At 36.9% G+C, this 21,145-nt stretch overlaps 1 protein-coding gene across 1 annotated transcript in view; it reads right to left on the bottom strand.

Moving 5' to 3' along the window:
* NWD2 (NACHT and WD repeat domain containing 2) overlaps positions 1-21,145 on the bottom strand; it is a 49,915-nt gene that overhangs the window by 15,481 nt on the left and 13,289 nt on the right. Inside the window, exons 2-3 of the mRNA XM_079306111.1 lie at positions 14,388-14,476; positions 10,033-10,149 (exon numbers count right to left, since the gene is read on the bottom strand). Of these exons, the coding sequence (XP_079162237.1) occupies positions 10,033-10,149; positions 14,388-14,476 (206 nt within the window). The remainder of the gene's footprint in view (positions 1-10,032; positions 10,150-14,387; positions 14,477-21,145) is intronic.

Genomic DNA, 21,145 nt, shown 5'->3' with positions numbered 1-21,145 from the left:
ATATACACATTAATTGCTTGTTAGGGCAAACTCCAAGCCATTGTACTAGTAACTGAGACCAATGTGAAGAAAGCTGTAATACTAAGCTTAAATTAAGCCAAGTTTTAGGAAGCTGGATTTCCAGAGTAGCTGGTGCCCAGGAGCTGTCCTGAAAAAACTGCCTCTACTCCTTTTTATTGTGCTTCCAGCTGCAATGAGGTACAGTGGAAGGACCTCATAATAGAAACACACAGAAAACGTCCTCCAAATAAATAAATACATTTGATGGCTGTTCTTGTCCATCAAAACAAAAAAGTTATGTTGCATTAGTATTAAGCCTCCCAAAAAATACTACCATTAGAAATTAAATATATGAAAAAAAAGCATAAAAATGTCATAATCTATGATTTCTGGCATGTACACATCAAAGTGTCTTTTAGAACAACATTTCTCTTCTCTGCCAAGAGTTGTAAGGCAGTGCAGCTTATCAGACAACATTAGAGCTGCTGCAGATCTCTTAAATATTCCTTCCACCTTTACTACATCTACTACTAAGTATGGAAACCTGTAAGTTCCTGATTCTTTTGCCACTGACTCAGACTGCCTATCCATAGAATGAGGCTAATGATAGCTTGCAAAAGAAGCATTTTATTTTGAATATTTCTATCTTGATATGCAAAGGATGTGCATTTTTGTATCAGCAGCAATGGAACTATTATTTTACACTGTTTGTCCTTATTAGTTTTTAAGGGAAAAATTATACCATAGAGCAGCATCAAACATTTTCTTTTTTTTTTTTTCTATAGGTTGAAGCTGTGAATAAATAGAATTAATTTTAGGACTTCATCTGACTGTAGAGAACACAAGAAATACAATTTTTAATTGAAGTTGCTGAAGCGAATAGGAAACTGAAGGCATAATAAAGACATTTCTGTACTGAGAATTGTTTTTCCACCTGCCCGGATATATATTTGTGTTCCTTGGCTTGAGAAATATTGCAGTGTGTTGCTTCACAGAACCATGCCCTAATTTCTCTCTTCCCCTTTTCCCTGGAGGCACTGAAGAAGTACCCTGGGAGGACTAGATGAGTTTCAGAAACTTGAGACAGGTCTTGCTTTCAGTTCCATGAAAAACAAAAAGGACAGTTTAACCACTTTGTAAGAAAACTGACTGCAATTGGGACTGGAAGGATGAGGTACAAGTGCTGAAATGTTTTGCTGCGAGTACAGATCTTGACATAGAAGGTGCAGAAAAGAAGAAAATTATGGTGGAGTTTCTTGGTGCTTGACCTGTCTTTCAGGAAAGAGAGCAGCCAAATCTGGTTGTAAATGAGCTAATTCCCTCAACTATGAACTTCACCCACAGTGTAGTATTTTTATATTTCAAAGCTCTTCCCTAATGGTAGGAAGATATGAAACAAGGATGAGTAATTTCTCAGGACATAGTGTGTAGGAGCTATACCAGTCTATCATACAGAGTGAACGTGCTTCCTCAGAAGAAATGCATGATCTACTTCCCCAATACAGTTTGCTTCATCAGAACTCTTATTTCTCCTGGCTAAGAGAGTATCAATGGTCTTCCTCCACAACCTCCCTGTTTCTACAGGATCATGCAGCACTAACTTAGTTAATTTTGTGGCCTTTTCCTTCATTGCTTATCACTGCTGTGTCTTTGATCAGCCTGAGCATAGACAGGTGAGAAAATCAGTCAGAAAGGATATAATTAGGGAAGAGGTCAGTGAATAAAGATGGCATAGAGGAAGGACTTTGCCTACCTCTGGCTAAAGATCTGAAGTGCTCACTCACCCTGATTCTCCTCCAAACAAATGTGTTATTCTCACTTCACTCTATTTTTGAAATTGCATGGGAGATTTCTTGACAGGCGTGTACATTTTTCCTCTTATATAAAACTCAGGACCTTGCAGGTAATTCCTACTGCAGTCCAGATTTCTGTCAACTCTCTGACAGGTCCTGTAACACTTGACAAGAGTGAAAGTGGGTAGAAAAACAAATCAAAGGGGTTAGGTTTAATAAAAGACTGTAGCACATAGCCCAGACTGAAGTCAATAATCCTGTCTGTGGAAATCACTACTCTTCTTACAGAGAAAGGTGAATGCACCTTTCTTGGAAACAGCAAGATCAATGTCTTTTAGAGAAAGGCATGGTGGTGTAACTTACCCTACTTTGTAAAGTAATCACAACACCCATCCAAGCCTGAAAGAATTGTGATTTGAAACCCTGTCTTGCATCTCACAGGTGAAGTGTGGCTAATGGGGAAAAGCTTCTCTTACCTGTGCTCCTGAGTATCCAGGGTCACAGGTGTGATGGAGTCAGAAATGAAGAAGATGCTCTGAGCCTATCAGTGTAGTCAGCTGGGAGGACAGGGCACTGGCTTTTGGACACCTGGAGTTAAACCTGGCACTCCTCTGCATTCTTACTGTCCTCTTTGGTATACTTCATATGCAAGAAGGGGCTATATCTTTATTTTCTGCGAAATATTCTCTTTCTTGTATTTTTCAGAAAAGCAGCTTAGTTTCTACATTCCCATTTTGGGATGGTATTTATGTGTTAAACAGTGAGGCAAAGAGCTTAGATTGAGCTGAATTTGAGCAAGGCAAGAAGGGCTGAATAAGACACTTAAGGGATTGACAGAGGCATTTAGTCTGTAGTAACCTGCAAAGTTGCAGCAGCTGAGAATGGAGTTTCTAGAACTGCAAAACCTATCCAAATCTCACTGTACATCCATACAGACTTATGTGTTTATGTTTTTTGTAACACAATTAAGCTGTGTCTTTTTAGAAACACACACAGCCCCTGTGAAGGTATTAGAAAGTGTTAATTAATGAACATTATTAGGGGCAGAGATAGCTGATGGTGTAATGGAATTTTCTACACCCCTCGTGACTTTGGGAATACTGGAGCTAGTAACATGACATGACATTTCACTGCAAATTTATTTTTTATTGTCCCCCTTCTTATTAGAGCTAAACAGATTGGAAATCATTGAATCTACAAATTAAAACCTAATTGTGTAATTAAATGCCCACAAAAAAAAAAATCACAACTTTCATAGAGTAATTTAGTCACTGAGAGCCTGATATGACCCATGATTGTGTAGTGTAGAATAAAGCACCTAAAACAATGTTAAATAAACATGTTTTACATATAACATAAATGAAGGCCCTCAGAAAAATTCTCAGCATAGGTGACATTAGTTCTAGCAAATTACAATGCACCCATAATTTAGACTTTAGCATAGTATGCAAAACAAGTACCAGAACATAACATCAATTCAGCTTTGCAAGTACATGTGGAATGGCCTGCGTTATTTATTTTGACTAGTTCCTTGATTTTGGTAACTTTTATTTATGATTTTTATTCTTATGTGCAAATTGTAACAAATCATTCTTTTTCTCAAGCCAGCTGGCATTGGCTTTTGTTATTTGGGACAATTGGTGGCTGGTACTCTCTGGACAGGTACTTTATCAGTCTAGTCCTTCAAAGATGAAAATAAGTTATTAGAAAATTCCTTGCACAAGAAAAATATAATTTTCCTTCCCCAGCAATACTACCAGTATGATGGCTCAGTGAACTTCACACAGATGTAGAAGTGCCCATCTCTGTTTAATGTTCTTATGTGATTTGCATGCATTCCCTGCTTTTCATATGATTGGAGGGAGAGAGTCCTTTTTACTGGTTATTAAAAATTCAGAGGAGGACAGAAAGGACAGCATAGCTGCAGGGTTAGAACTATTTCCTATGAAAAGAAAGCAATGATCTAAACAGTTAAGGAGGGAGTGCAAAAATGAAAAAGGTATCTTTAAAGAAACTGAACTGGAGGAAAAAACTGAGGCAAGCACCAAACCCTTTAGGCAATTGACAAAGGTTACGGATTATCAAACCCAGCATAATATCAGTGTGTCAAAAATCTTTACAGCCAATTCACATCACCAAATATCACAATGAAATTGCTATTCCTGAGAATCTAAATTGTATTAAATATAAATCCATCTTTTCATAAAACCATCTTTACAACTGCCGTATTTCAAAACCTATTCTTCCTCAAAACTATCCAATATTAGTTTTATATTTATAACAGAGATGAAAAAATCAACTTTTTGAATTTTCTTAGCTTTCAGTTGCCATACTTCTTCAAGGATGGCATAAAATGATATAGTGCCTTTCTATTGGGATATCTTCATGACTTTTCTAACACTAATTTTTACATAAGTTATTTGACTTACAATTAATGGTAACCACACAAACACTGAATGTTAAGTACTGCCTGCAGGTAATGGGTCAGATCATTAGCCAAAAGTTAAAAAATTCTGTAGCAGATGTCCATAAGAAATGAAAAAAAGATAGCAAAATATATATATGCCCTTCACCTGAATGAAAACACAGTCTTGCCTGTGCCATGCAATTGTATGACTGAGAGGCAGAGTGTATGGTCTGCCAAAGCATGTGGCCAGCTGATGAACTGCTTCTCCAGCCATGACTAGCCCCAGTAAACTGAAACATTTTAAAACAGTTTCAAGCATCAAAGTAATTTCTATACTATGCAAATAAGCTAACAAAGAAAATGTAATTTACTCACGATAATTGTCATCTCCCTAGCTTTCTAAGTTTTCTATGCTTCATTTTTCTGATGTAGAATGAAATAAAAAGGTACTCCATCAGGTTCTCCAGTTACAGAAGAAAGAAGCTTATTACATTGCATATTAACAGGACACAAAAAAAGCACCTTGCACTGAATGCAAATATTTTATGAGAGAAGATGCAATAATGTAAGGATGTGCAACAATATCACTATGAAGAGCACTCTTTTTCTTATTTTACTCCTTAAATTAGCATCTTTCATTAAAGAAAGAGGGAAATAAGAAAAAAAAGATGAAAAAAGAAAAAAACAGACCCAGCTACTGCTAGCTGGATTTAAACAGACTGAAAATGAACTAGTTATTTTTTGGGTAGGTACTTCTTTCTGGGTCTGTTATTGGAGGACCAAAGAATCTCAGAACTGGATGTCTGTATTTGAGAAAAGGGAAGGTATTTATGCTAGGTGCAAGCAACACTATTAATATCTCCCTTTGAACTTACCAGCTGCCTACTAAATATTGTAAAGTATGCTGTTTCTTTACACAGAAGTAGCATTGCAAGGTTTAGAACTCCCTCCATCCCTTTCATTTCTGCAGAATTGAATTTCTGCAGAATTCTGCAGATGCTGGATTTTTGATCTACAGATTCATTTTTAGGGGAGATCATTACATTTAACTGATTATAGTATTACCTCAGAAGATGGTTTGGTAAAGCCCTTGAGGGTCATGAGAAAATAAATTGCATAAATCTCATGCAGCCTATTTCTTCCTCTACACATTACACAGAATGATGGAAATATGACTTCATGTTAATCTTATTCTCGCTAATATGGTCATTCATATTAAATATAATACTTAACCTTTCTGGAACACAGCACCAGAAATTGTATTTCTGTCAAGAAAAAGAAGTACAGTGACTTAGCAGAAAATATGTGCAGTCTTCTGACTGAAAATGCAAGTTATTTTTAGACTACATAGAAACCCATGCAGTTGCTGTGTTACATGGGAAAGCTGTCTGATGAATCTTGTTTCCAATGGGCTAAGTATAAAAAATGGGGAAGTATGGAAGATTTAGAGAATCAGAGATGATTCACAGGAAAATATATTAAATCCCTAGAGCAGATGAAGGAATTCACTTACAATAGCTTAATCATGTAATACTGCCTCATGCTTGATTTCACTTTCTGTGTGTGTATCTGTTGTTCACAGCTATATGGAAGGGGAGAGATATCATTTGCCTCTTAGTCTGGAGATTGTGAAAGAAGACCAAAGCTTGCTGGGAGGATATTTGTATATTTTGTCTTTAAAATTGATAATTCTGTCTGTTTTGAAGGATTGCACACTATACAAAGCTCTATTTTGATATTTACAAAAGAATCTTTCCTGTTGGCCAAGTCCATCTAAAACAGGATTAATACCTGCAGACTTTGCTCCAGATCAATCTAAGTTCTGTGGAGCCATTCCTGATGTGACCCCAAACCCAGTTATATTAGAGGGAGTTCTTATTTGAATGGCTTTTAAATTAGATGCAGAGTGAGAAGAAAAGTAATAATTTGATATTTCTTTCTCGAAATTTACTCAACTGGAAGAGGTGGACTGGACTGTTCTGCAGTGTCTGGCTCCAGGTATTTCTCTTCATTCACTTAAAAACTATAAATAGAGCTGTGTCCTTGGGGATAATTAAATACTGCAATGCCCAAGCACAGATAACTTCTGTTGAATTCCCCAAGAGCACTGGGTACACAGCATTCCCCCTGAACTGGATGTTTTAGTACAGAAACACTTGACTGACTTTTGCGTCCCTAACTTAAAGTATGTGATCATTTTCCCAGGAAAGCAAAAGCAAAATATAACTCAGGTATTCCAGACCTGTGTGTGTTTAGTTTTTCCATTAGGAATAAACCTTAAAGTAACACCGGAACTAAAACTGGAGTTGAGGAGATCCAGCAGAGCAAGAATAATATAATTTGGAATTTTCTCTGAGCTGGAATGCACTCAAAATTAATTATCAACCATTTGTACTAAGCAGAGAGAGTGCAGCAATATACTTCATGGAACAAATAAAGCATGCAGTATTCTGAGGAACATAAAGATACAAACAGTAGAGACATTCCACTCCATAATTTACCTTATTTCCTCTTCAATTTCAGTGTGATTTAAGGACATGCCAAATATTGTAAATTGCTAATATTCTTTCAAAATCCTACTGGAATTCCAGATTTATAATGCTAGGTTCTTTAGGTCTGTGAAAGTTGAAAGAGTTTTGTGCTTCCCCAGGGACTGTTAAGGAAGGGGAGCATGTGTTACTCCTGAATTCAGGCCTGTCATTGCTTCCTCCTGCCCTTGCCCTGCACTGAAAGTGCAGAAAAGAGTTTTTATACATCCCCAATAGGTCTGTGGGAAGAGGAGCTTCAGAAATACCCAGAGGGTACCTCAGCAGACCAGTGAAAACACAAGGGCTGATGCAAGAGCTCAGGTTATATTTGCTTAGACGTGGCAACTCTTGAGGACGTGGTGAGACCCAATTCAAAATTTTTGGTGATTCTCATATTTCTAAGTGATAATCTGCTCTCCATCAGCAAACAAGGAAGACAACTGGCTATAGGTACCATTCACAGGTTCAAAGTAAGAACAAGCTGCCAGTGATTTGAGAGGGCTCATGTAAATTCCAGTTTTTTTCAGAGTAGGTAGAGAATGTTTTTACTATTTTTGGCCCAGTTGTTTTAGATGATAGGTGGAGATAACCTTTAAGGTTTGTACAATCCCAAGCATTAATTGAGCAAAACTTTACGTAACAGACTGACATTTAATTTCCATTTGTCTTTTTCCTTTTACAATCTTTCAGGACATAGTCATGTAAGGACAGCAGTTCAGGCAGAGACTGTGTGGTGCTATGCAGATGGAAAAGCACCTGTGTGTTATAATATGCAGGATGTATATAAATGTAAAGGTTCCAGTGATGCACTGAATGCATTTTTTTCTTTGGTATTGTTGTGGAATGTAGAATTTAAGCTGTTCACAATTCAATAAATACACTGCATTTCAATCTTCCTATGTGGATTCCAAAGACAAGATTTCTGCATAAAATTTGTATGAAAACAATTTTCCCCTCATAAATGAGTCTTCATAAATTATTCTGTAGATCAAAACCAGCATGGTATGTATTTAGCTACAGTAAAAGCTATGAGTATTTAATTGATTTAAATGATAATATAATAGACAATGATTTTATACAGCAGAAAAAACCCCAAACAAAAACCCCAACCTAATAAAAAAACCCCAGCCTAACCAAAATCCAAACAACTTCCCTCTCCCTTAACTGAATCAAGTATTAATAGATACGTCAGGCAGCAGTTAGGGGAAGAACTGTATGTTCCCAAAGTCAGTGTTCACAGGAAATTAGTTTTGCATTTTTTTTCAGAACTGTCTCCTCATTGCGCTTATGAATATATGTGACTTTTGATTTTGTTGCTTCATATTTGTAGAAAAGCTTGGGACTTCCAACTTATTCACTGCACTAAGGACTGAATTTAATTTTCTCTCCATCCTATATTACAATGCAGTAAAAATTGCCATAAGGAAACACTTTCTATAATCAATATATACAAAGTAGCTAATTTTGAATAGTTCCATTTAATCCCAGATCTGTATCTCAATTCCAGAAGTGGTAACTGGTAACTAAAAAAAAAAAAAAAAAAAAAACCAAAAAAACAAAACCCAAACAAACAAAAAACAAAACAAAACAAAAACCCCAAAAACCTACCAGCTAAAAAGAAGTGGCACATTTTACAGAACTTTCTCAAGAAATGGCAAGTTGCCCAAAGCCTGCAGTGCCAAAGTCAATTTTTCATTATGTTACTATGAATTAAAAATAATTATGCTTGTTGGAGTAGAATCATCTTCAATTTTTGTTGTAAATGAAATAAACTCCATCCCACTATGGTACAGCAGAGCAAAAAACAAATGTGCATAAACAGATTTCTGAGGTTTTGCCAGTCTATCCACTGGGAGAGCTACTACTTTGGCCCATACTCTGAAAACCTGAAATAAATACTGAAGTCATTGGCTTACTGCAACCTCCTTGCTAACTGTTTCATTCTGTTTAAAATTCTGTTTAAAAATTTCTTTAGTAACAATATCAGGCAGGCAGTTCTTAAAAGCTTCAAGATTCTGAGCTGCTAAAATATGCAGCAATAGTATGTGACAAGGTTTCCTTCACTATCAGAAATTTTACAAATCCATGTCTAAGGACACTGGGTGTTGCTACATGAAAAACTCCATGCCTTTCTGTTCCAGCTCATCAAAGGGAAGATAGAAAGTAGAAAAATAAACCCAGAAAACTAAATATAGTCACACAAGATGAAAGCTACCCAAAACTCTCTGGAGATCTGGGCCAGTGTGTGCTTGTGAAAAACAGTGTCATGACAGCATCAAATCCAGCCCCTCTCTGTACTCCACATGCTGGGTTCTTATGGAAAAGTCTTTGCTCTGCAGGGCTCTGAAGGTAAAAAAGAGAGGCAAACAGGTGAAGGAGTAAGAGCTAGAGAGATGGTTTTAAAGGTGTGATAGAAGTACAGAATGACACATGCTACAGGTTGCTCCTTGTCTATCTTTGGCATGGACAGATATGATCTCCAGCCTTCACAGCAGGCAGTGTTTTGAATCCCCTCCATCCCACTGGATTCTGTGGTTTCAGTTCACAAAATCTTTAACATTCTTCCCTTAAAAAAATAATCAAGGGCTTGCAGTTTTTTCTGTTTTATTATAACAAGGTTAAGAATTAGAGATGACTTAGCTATGTTTAGGTACAAAGGAGAAAAAATTAGTACCTTTTGTAAAGTATTTTCTTGACAAATATATTATGGAAAAGAAAATTTGGCATAGTGAAGGCATGGTCTTAAGACTGTTTTGCACTGAAGTGTAGCAAGTGACCATGGAGACAACAATCAGTTGCATATCAGAATGCCACAGACTCAGAGCCTCCTCAGGGTGTCACTGACCTCCAGCCTTTTCACTCTCTAATACCAGGCATCCTAAATTGTCCTGGGTTTATGACATGAAACAGCAAATGCTGATCAGAGCAGATAGTTCTTTGCTGCTGCTGTTTTTTGAAGTCTTTCTAGGCCAGCTGAAAATGCATGTGTGTGAGGTACCAAGAATTAATTAACTGTGGCCTCCTTAAACAAATTGTCAATAGTTCTGTTGTGAGAGCTGATCAGTCATACCCACCTTGCTATAAGGACTGATCATTAAGGATCCTTCTTCCCTCTCCACTAATACTGAGTAATCACTGTTAATCTAAAGAGCTGCATAGGGAAATATTTGCACAGCAAATGCACAGCAATGAACATAAAGTACTTTAGAAAGAAGAAAATCACGCATTTGTTACTGAATCATGCATGTTAGGATAGATAACGTTACATTTTTCTTGTAAAGCAAAACATTATTTTTATACCCACAACAAAGCATGGACCTGCAGAACTTTTCAAGCAATCTTCCAGCAGCTTCATGCGAGTCTTCTGCAGCTCAGGGCTGTCCCATTCATCTGCATCAACTCCCCAGTACAAATCTATGACCTGGAAAACAGTGTGCAACACAGTCACTTATCATATTACCCTTCTACCAATCAATTAAAAATTAGCTGTACCAACATTCTGGGCACTAAGCTTTGCTCTTCAGTGAGATAAAAAGCAATGAGGTCTACACCAGTCCTTACACAGACTGGCAGAGTTTCCTCATACAAATGAGAATTCCAGCCTCTTACTTTCCCTCCCAGAGAATCCCTCCTGGGACACTCTCTCATTTCATAGTCATACAGAGATTACCATGACAAGATCTTGATTTGATGTAGTCTTTTATTTGCTACTAGATTGCATATAATGGATAGGTAAGAATAATGACAAAAGAATTGAAAATACCTTGGCTCCATGAAAATTAATGGGAATCTCACTGTGGATCACAGTCAAGACCATGACTTGACAGCCAGTGTCACTTGTATCCACAGGATATAAACCCATCCTGTGCACATGGCTCAAAAGGTAGAATAAGAAGGTTTTACATTATCATATTTCCTTTGCTAGCTGATTTTTGTACCTTGGTAGCAGAGATTGCAGAGATATGCAGAGGCAGAGAGCTTGCTGTCCAGCCTTTCATGTTTAGCTACAGACTCAGTTTTGTGACCCTAATTAGTTGCAAACAAACTCCTGGAAGAAGCATATTATACATATTTCAACAAATTAAGGGATGACCTGTGATTTCATTATATATTTTAACTAAAAGGCTGAATTCTTATACTGGGAAATCAAATTTAAAAATATAGTGATCATATGTATGAATTACTTTTGGATCAAAACTCATGGTACAGGCTATTTTCTTTCATTTACTACTGATTTTTAACATCTTGTATGTAACTTTAACAAAAAAAGAAGTACAAATAGATAGTTTAATAAACCAAACAAAATTGTATTAATACATTAATATATTAAAAATTACAGTTTATTTTAATATTGTTTGTTCTGTGGAAGCACTTCACAAGAAACAGAATAACAAAATTAGCTGTTGTCCAAACAAATTATAAAATTAGCCTTAAGATTCAGTATAGGAACTAATAATGAGTTGATGGAAAACTAAATTTCAGCAATTTACAGCTGGTTAATCTTCTTGGGAAATTTCTCCTACCAATACCAAAGCTTAAGACCAAATCCTAGAGCTATTTATGCCTATGTATAATTGCACTACCAGTAGTCTCATTGATTATTTCTGCCTTAAAAGTTTGTGACTCATTCAAAGTCTGCTGGAGTAGGCACATTGTTACTAAACATGAGAGCCAGTGTCCTGTGTGACTCATGATGAGTGAAAAAACCCAGGTATTCAAAGAGTATAAATAAAGATATTGAGTGTATTTTCTTGGCAGTCTAAGTGTAGCTTTCACTGCCAATAAAATACACTCAATACCTTTATTTTTTACAGAAACTCTGTTGCAAAATTCTGTTGGAATGTGCATTTTTCTGCTCTCCAAAACTGCATTTCACATACCCTTCCTATTTCCCTCACTTTCACAGATTTCTTTTCTGTCCTTTCTCTTTTAGTCTCATTAGAAAAAAAGTGTTCCCTTTTTCCTCTCTACTTTCTGTTATTTATTAATACAACTTTATTATCAAACTTCACATTGTATTCATCTGTCTGATTACCTGCATGATGTATGACGAAGCTTAAATATTCTCATTATAAAATTATTTAGATGCAGATCTTAGCATACAGTAAAAAATGTTCTAATTACTTGTTGAATAGACTTATTGTGCTGCTGAGGTTCTTCTGAAATATGAAAGCAATTTCTATTTTAATTAACTGTTCAGAAACTACATTAATTCTGTAAATGTGAAGAAGAAACTCCCTGCAGTACCAGATAATGTGGGGGCTCAGTGGCTTTGTTATTTTGTGGGGTAACAGTTTTGGTGCACAGTATCTTAACATGATACAATTTTGTCCTGCAAGAGGAAATATTTCACCAAACCTCTGAAGACACCAAGAATTTCAAAGCAAGGTCTCATCAGTTGCTCATTATGTTAACTCAAATAAACAAGATTTACAAAATTAAAGAAATGGAACAAGGAGATAGTTATATCTGATTTTGAAGTAATGTTTTTACTTATGCTTGGGAAAGCTCTGAAAGAGCTCCTTACCCACAGCAGACTGACACTGGTCTAGTTCAATTCCACACCAGTCACCCAAGAAGTGACTTTTCATTCATAATTCAGTGTGTCCTTTTGCTTACTTCGGCTGTTGTCCTATCAATCCTACAGATTTTGCTTAGGAGATAAAATTATTTTATTTTTATTATTTCCCAGAGCTTAAAAAAGAACTAAAAATTTCATTTATGCAAAATTCCACTCTCCTTCTAGCATATATGTCCTGTTGAGAATTATTTGAAACAGTTCATTGCTTTGAAGAAGAAATGTGTACGCTGCCAATTAACTATGTTTGGTTATCCTCCCAAAATTCTCTATTACAACTACTTTCTATAACTTCTCCATCCTCTCCTGTAAAAGTACTGTATTTCAGGTCAAAACCACCATGCACTCTGGAAGACTTTATCTCAGCTTATTTGCTTTCTTAGCCAATAAATGTGTCATTTTCTGAAATATTTTCTGATACAATGAAAAAAAAGGCCATCAAGCTAACAAATTCATAGTGTGACTGAATACAGCCAGTTCTGCTTCCACTCATATGGTGATTATACTCATAACAGCTCCCACCAGACTGATGACACCTCACAGATCTCATGCTTTGCAACAACTGAAACAATTCAGGTGACTCAGTGAAACTCAGAGTGATGCTTGCAGTCAAATGCTTTTCATTTGGGTCACGATTTATTAGGTAGAGGGTGTCCTGAATAGTGCATTTGCAGTAGTGAGGTAATTCTTGTTTGAAGATTACATATAAGGATGAAAAGTTATGTGCTCTGCTCTGTGAAGAGAAATATAAATTTACCCCTGTATCTGAAAATTACATAATACTTTAGCACTGCACTAAAAACTGTAGTCTTGATTTTGCATGCTAACCTAAGAAATTCAGTGTATCAGGATTGGAGTAAGAAAAAAAAAAAAAAGTTTTGCTAAAGTCTACCTCAGAGTCTCTTTCAAAAGGCTTTACTACTTTTCCTTGGCTATTTTTGTGCATTTTCCTACTTTGCTGCCACAGACATGTGATAGCTTTCTAGCAGTTTTCTGAACTGTGTCAACAGAGCTGTCTTTCAGATCTCATATCACATAAAGATGCTCCTGGTGTTGAAACTATATAATAAAATAATTTGGTTCCATGAATATCAGCTAGAGTAAACTTAATTATTTCTCCCCTAGAGACTGCATTTCTATCTGTTTGAGAAAAAAAATGTGTCCTCTCACAAAGAATTCAGTAGACTATGGTCTACTTGGAAGAGACATTTCCCTCACCAAGATGTCTCGTAAAAGGTAACAGAAACAGAAATATTTTCTATGAATATCACATGGTAGTAATACAAAAAAAAAATATTATTTAAATATCTTTTGCTATTCTTTTCATGTACCACTGCAGCTGGGACTTCCCAATCAGCTGATGAGCTAGGACCTTCAGATGAAATTCTTTTATAGCCATAATCAAAAATCACTGGAATTTATTACCATGCAGATTCAGCAACTCCACTGTGACTCAGGGAATTAAAACCAAATATCGTAATTTAAGAACTTGTTATTTTGATTAAGAACCAGCTGCATGTGCATCAAGAATAATACATTGGGAGGAACAGGATGTTGCATAAAAGGCATTAGCTGTTTCCAACTAAGCTACACTCTGGAGAGATGAATTTTTGGGGTCAATAAGGATGCAAGGAAAACTTGTGGATGCAGATTCAGAATTTTTTGAAAACTGAAGAACATTTTTACATCACAAGCTGTATTTGTATCTCATAGCAGAGAAACAGTTCAGGCCTGCTGACATATATGGGACTATGAATTAGGATATGCCTGATTCAAAGTATTAGTGGTGCCAAACAGATGTTTTAAATCAAACAGAACTCTTCATTACCAATTAGCTCTTGCCAAAGGTGTGTATGGGTCTGTGTCTCTCATAGCAGAAAGGAAAACACTAACTTTCAGAAAAAACGGGGATCCCTTTCAGAAGAAAAGGGAAGTTGTCCCTTCCAACCCCAACAATTTTGTGTGTGAAATGAAATTTTTATAATTTTCTATTTTTCCAATGATATTTTAAAATGTTATCTGTTCTAAATAGAGTTAATTTCAAGATAAAGTAATGCAAGATTCAACACAACAAAACCTACCTGAAATTCCAGGCCATAGTTTTCTCTGCAGAATTCTCTCAGCTTAGGATACACATGTTCTCTTAGGGCTCTCCTTTCTGCTATTGTATCTGTGTTGTGGAAAAAGATGATATTAACAATATTAATATAAACTCTTCTTTTAGTCAGAGATACAGATTTTTTCACTCAAAAAATGAAAACTTAACACACACAGAGCAGTACTGTAAATCAAGTTTTGGGGTCTAATCCCCAAACTGTATGCTGCACAAGCACATGGAAGTGTTGCAATGACACCAAAATTATTAAGTTCAGTACATCCAACTTAATCTAAACACATTTATATAAAACATACCACTTGCACATATGGTCAAATATGAAGTAAATTTGGTTAGTAGTGAAATTTTGTATAGATAATAAATTTTATTCTCTTTCACAAGACTACAATATGTGATGGATTTTGCTGGATTTTTGAGTTGAGACCACACAGAGATAGCACTGTTGCTAAGTTATTTCCAAAAATAGAACATAACTGTTGTAAACCACTAGCTCTGAGTGCCATGTGATGAAAAATGAAGTGTTAACTTATGAATGATGGAGAACATCTGCTGCAGGTAACACATTATCTGTGCAACTGCACTGAAACAAAACAATAGATTACAGTTGATTTTATGTTTCCCATATTTTTGCAAATAAGAGACACATATGCAAATCTAACAAAGCTTTAGAGCCACAATCAGAGCCACAGCTGACACATCTGAGTCAGGTGTCTGTTCATATAATCATGGTCACAGATTTGCAATGCTTTTATCTAAAAAAATCTAGGCGAGTGTGGAATAGAATTTAATTTATTACACCAAACTAATAATATCCTTCTCACTATTTCAATGTATCTTGGAAATATTACCCAAATGTGTGGCATAATTACCACTTATTTTCATGAACAGAAAGCAATCCAGAAACATCCAGAGAATTATTTATCCTTAAATCTTCATCAGGGTAAAAAGTCTATACTGAAAGTCTCAAAAGTGCAGTCAGGTTTAATGAAATTTAGCTGAATTACCACAGTTCTTTCTTTACAAATTTTTGATGTGGAGTCAGAGATGCTTTCAGAAAGCATCCCCTCAAGTGGAATAATGTAATAGAATGTATTTATGGTTTAATGTTTTACAATATGCTATATTTGTGTGTTCTGACAGTGGCCCAAGAAGCATGAAAGTCCTTGCTACATCACCAGCTTTCCATGTGACTGTCCATGCAAGGTGAGATCCTAAGTCTGAGTGTAGAGCTCAATCTGAACACTGCCAGTAACACTGAGACCTTGCTCTGGGCTACATCTGGATGAGTGCAGCCACAGCTTCTCTTGGGCAGTCATTTCTCTCCTCTCCCTGACACTAAAGAGGCTGCACCAGGAGCACTGTGCCCAGCTCTGGGCATTCCAAACCAGAGGATGGGGAGGAAGCTGGGGAGGAAGCTGGAGAGGCTGCTAAGATAAAGGCCAAAAGCACAGGGCTACACAGAGGGGTCTGGGCATCTTTTGCCCAGCAAAAAGTGTAAGAGGGAGCCAATGCAGCCCACAATTAATGCATTTACAAAGAGGATGTAGCCAAGCTCTTCATGCCAGGGAGTACAACAAGACAACCATATCATATTACATCTTGGAAGTTAAGGCTGGACACCAGGAGAAGCTCCTCTGTCCTTGAAGCTCTTCAAGACTCAACTAGACAAGTTCATGGTTCTGTTGACAGCACTTGAGGAGAGAGGTTGGCCCAAGTGACCTGAGTATCCCTTGCAACCTGCAGCAATCCTCAGGAGAACTTGCAGTTTTGGCTTAGTTATCCAGGCTGATTGTACACTGCCTGGGAGGACTTGTTCTTGTCTGGGCTAGTGGGAGCAGAGATGTAGAGTAAAACAGATGGTGCCAAGCTCCCAATGTCCATGCCATATGTTTTTTTCAGAGCATTTTGCTTTACACTGAGCTCAACCCTCACAAACACTTGGAATGCATTTGATGACAACCTGGAGTTACCTTCCTGTTTTTTATCAAAAAGGAATCCAATTCATGCATACCAAGACCCCCCTATGATGTGAGTCAAAGTGTACTAGATAGTGATGATCAAGAGATTCACTCCACTTGCAGATATGGCTGAATACAGACATATCCTACAAATATTTAGGAATGGAGTGAAAAAACCAACACTCTCAGCTCAGAGCTGCCTGTGTTAGTACATAAAAGGGATGGATGAGTTGCTTCCTCCTTAGGATCCACAGTCATTAATTTTCTCTCATGTTTTAGTGTCTAAGTCATCCTTTCCTTGCAGAATGTAGTACACAGCTAACAAGGCTAATTAGTCAGAGGGTTGCATGGTGCCAACACAGCAATATTATTTTGGCTCCAAAGAAATGGTGTTGCTGTACGTTGTGAAAAAAACTAAATGTGTAGTTTGCTTTATTTGAAGTATTCATTTTTTCATCTTTACAGTAACTAAGACCTTTAGATCAATCAGTGATAGAAGATCATTTTTTTTTGCCTTAACACAGGTTAATTTTGGCATGCAAGTTTATGAAACCACAGAGCATCATATCTTCAAGATCTAGTAGAATAAACTCTGTTGAAAACCAATTTAATACTCGGTTACTGAGAGAAACCAAAATGATTCTTACCTTTTTAAATGAAAATCAATCATGATTATAGCTTGGTTATCTGGGAAGCAGCAATCCACAGTTTTGTTTGCAATTACTTAAGTGTGATAGCAGACAGAATGGTCTTAATAGGGATATAAAATAGACTAAGTTGCAGAAACAACAACAACAAAAAGGAAGTATAAGGAAAAAAAGCAGAATTTAAGAATAAACATAATTAAATGATAAATGGGAAATATTTTGCCTGAGGTTTACAATAGATAAAACCATGTTCTACTTTTCGTTTATGCCCATAGGATTTATACCACAGAACCCCACTGGCTCCAGTTTTAGAACATGGTGCTGTGCCCTGCAGCTTAACATGTAGAGTCTTGTTCAGAAAATGAGACAACACACTGCAGGAGTAGTGCTACTTTGTAATATCTTAAAAATGAAATAGATAAAACATTCCTTCAACTAGAACTGTGGAAGGGATAAGCCCTTGGCATATCAATTGTGTGTTTTTATTCCTACCTCCATATCTAATGGAGTGTGCTTATCTAATTGGAATTTAAGCCTGGTGCTTATATTAATTAATTCTAAGAATTCCTGAATTTGAAACAAGCACTGAAACTTTAAGGAAACAGAAGTGTATATAGCTAAGATGAAGCCTGGTAATTAGTATGGATGGCAGATAAGCTGGTTTAATTAAATATAATCTAACTTGATATAAAGTGACAGCAAATCTGTGAAGCTGGCAATTCCTAACATCACACAGGCAAATTCCACCTTCCAGGCTGCTGCTGCAGATGAACATATTAACTAAATTACATTCTTCTAGCAGCAAACATGAGACAGTAGATGTGAGATGAGCTTTCTACGCCTCTTAATGTTAATTCTCATACTCAGAAATACAAATAGTTCACAAAAAACGGTGGGAATGAAACTACATCTGAAAAAGCATAAGAGAAAACTTAAAAACCTCACACAACCCTAAACTTGTCTCCAGCATTTAAACAAACCCAAAAGACAGTGGCTTGCTGAGTGCACATCTTCCATTCAAGAGCCATCTCTGGCTGCCTCCTAAGCCATTCCATAACCACACTGTCCTGACCACCCTACACACTGAGGATGCCAGTGCACCCTCCTTCTCCTCGTGCTCCCCAGGGCAATCCTGAGGACTGGACTGAATTGGTCACATATCCATCTACATCCTTTCTCCTGTCCAATAAACACAACTGTTTGTGTGCAGTGTGATTTCTGAAGGCTTGTAGCTCAGTGAAATCACTGCCAGTTTTTATTAGAGATGCTGAGGTGCTGCTTCTCAGCGTGAACTATTCCCATGCCAAAGTCTGACCTTCAAACACAAGCTGTTCTCCTATTAAAGTAATTTCTTTTATTTTAATAGAGCAAGTACATTTTTCACTCTAGTGTTAGTAAACAGATGATATGTATTTACAAAGAGTTGCCAAACATTAATCTCTGGGATAAAATAAGTCATGGAACACAGCCCTGTTGAAGAAAATTTCAAAATGTATATGCAACTGAACAGAAAGAGTTAATATGGGCCTGATGGAAATTGCCCATTTCCAAGCACCAGTTATTCTGTCCTGAGACCAAATAGTTTATATTTTTGCTGGTGCTGTACTGGTCTGAGCTCAGACACATTGATGTGAGTGGCTGTTTTAATGTATGTGGGCTGCAGTCACACATTGACTACTCAGTGAAGGCTGGATGCAGCTGAACAAGGATTGCTCAGCTCCATTCTCCTACCATGTGTTGCAAGGGAGGTGCCAATGTGGGGACAGAGAATCCCACTCCACCACGCTCCAATGAGCAGCATACTCAAGCTGACAATCTATTCATGGAAAAGTAACCTCTGAGTAACCATGCCCATGCATGATGCAAGCTAAGGCCCTTGAGCAGAGGAAAATCCTAGGCAGGGAGGGTGTTTGCCTTGCCACTCTTTGACTGACAGGGGAACATTGCAATACCCAGCTTGAAAGAGCCAGCAAGAAAATTGTTGACTGACATAACAAGTTGAGGCAGGCAGCTGAACCTGGAAGAATCAAGGCAGGAAAAAAAAAAAAAAAGGACAAAAGAAAAAAAAAAAAAAAAAACAAACCCAAAAAACAAACCAAACTGCTCTTGCAGCTGTTCAAGGCACCCAGAAATAAATGTCATATGGGGTCACAGAGCTGTCTACAGGTGTCATCTCCAGGCAGTCATCCAAGAAAGAGCAGCTCCTTGTGCACATGGAAGAAACAATTTCTGTATCACCTCCTCCATTCTTGGTGTTCTCGAGCTTTGCAGTGGGTCAGGACAGACACTGGCTGGGGTTTTTCACCTCATTCTTTCAGCCCTCTTCTCTGCTGCCATAGTCTCCTGCCCAATTCATATTTATTAATACATAATGCTAGACCCTCTTGTGCAACTATGGAAGCCCTGGATGAGCAGCAAACTTCTGATCTAGTCCTGAGGGCATGTCCACTAAGATACCCAGCTATCTCCTTTCTCTAAGTTTCTAAATGCTTAGATTTGATAGAAGGGTAGAACAGATTCTTGCCACAGGACTATTTTTTAGTAATGGACAGCAATATTAAAAACAGTGGGTATTTTATAACCGTTGTCTATTAACTGCAGTGAGAATTTCTGCACTTTAATTACTTAGCAGCAGTGCCAAGTAAGAAGTGTCTGCCAAGTCTCTTAATGCGAGCATGTTCTTGACTCATATGACTGTTCAACTGAATAATTCCTTTTAAACCACCCTTTTCATTGATAATGCACAACAGCGTCGTGCATCACCCATGCTACTAAAAAAATCGAATATTAGGAGGTTACATGTCCCTAAATATTATGGAAAATTTGTCTCTGAAAATAATACCATAATAAGAAGTAATTTTCATTTCTAGAGCACATTTCATCTCAGAACATTTTGCAAGCAGTAAGTGGGTTTGAATCATGTAGCAGGTAAGAGGGGAGAAAAAATACTTGAGCTCCCTACTACCCTTCCCCTCCTAGAAAATGAACTCCATAGACACTGCTGTCATTTATTTCTCTTGGAGTTTCTATGAGAGAGCATTAGAATTGGGATCCAAAGCTTCCCAAGGTTAGGTAGCCCAGGAATGGGAACAGGTTGGTCTGGGTCAATTCTCCCAAAATAACGAGGTCTCTACTGGCTGTCTGGAAGGCAAATAAGAAACTGGACAGACTGAAGATATCATTCACTAATCCAACTAAACTCCACAAATCAGTAACCATCCAAATAAATTCTGATTAGCAAAACACTCCAACATTACAGTGATGTAACACAGCTGCGTGTCCTCACTCCACCTGATGGACAGAGCTCTCTCAGGAGATGTGCACAAAGTCCATGTGACTCAACCTTATCATATCTTAGAAAAAAATAAATACAAGACTGGACTAAGCATTTCAGCCCAAAGGAATTTCTGCTTGTCATGAAAGTCAGAAGAAATAATGAAAAATAACATCAAGATGATAAGTAATTCTGAAATGTGTCTCTCAAGCGGGAAGAAATGACAGGATGTGATTACAAATTTGTGATCTACACCAGAACACTTAAACAAACACACTTTCAAAACAAAAGACCTAACTAGGCAGGATTCAAAATGTAGGGTGTAATTATAAGCCTAAAACTTCTAGTTGCAGCAATTAACTCTTATTTTTATCTCCAAATCAAACAATACCTGATTTAAAATGAGGCATGGTTTTCTCTGAAATGTTCCATGTTTTCAGATCAGTAAGATGACAGATGCAAAAAACCACATAAACAGTAGATGAACATGGGCAACATACACTTTCAAAATTATGTATTTTAAATTTAAAAAAAAATTATAATGGCCAGATTTTGCAGTGTCATTTTATAAAATACCATGCATCTTGACTTCTAATATGCTTAACCAGTGCCACCTATTGGTTTAACACCCAAACAATAGAAAAAAAAAAGTTGGCTAGTAAAATCAAAGGGGTCCTGACCCATGTTACCCATGTTAAAATGAATAATTTAGGGGAAATATCAGTATTAAACTGATATAAGAGAAGGGGAAATGTGGTTTTTATACCCAAATATCAAGATTCGAATTCTCCTTATTCACAATTGCCTTCCCAATTTGAAACAAACGTTGGTTTCTGACATTTCT

This window comes from Erithacus rubecula (genome assembly GCF_903797595.1).
Source record: "Erithacus rubecula genome assembly, chromosome: 5".
Classification (NCBI taxonomy): Eukaryota; Metazoa; Chordata; class Aves; order Passeriformes; family Muscicapidae; genus Erithacus; species Erithacus rubecula.
This window is presented reverse-complemented; position numbering and strand designations above follow the sequence as displayed.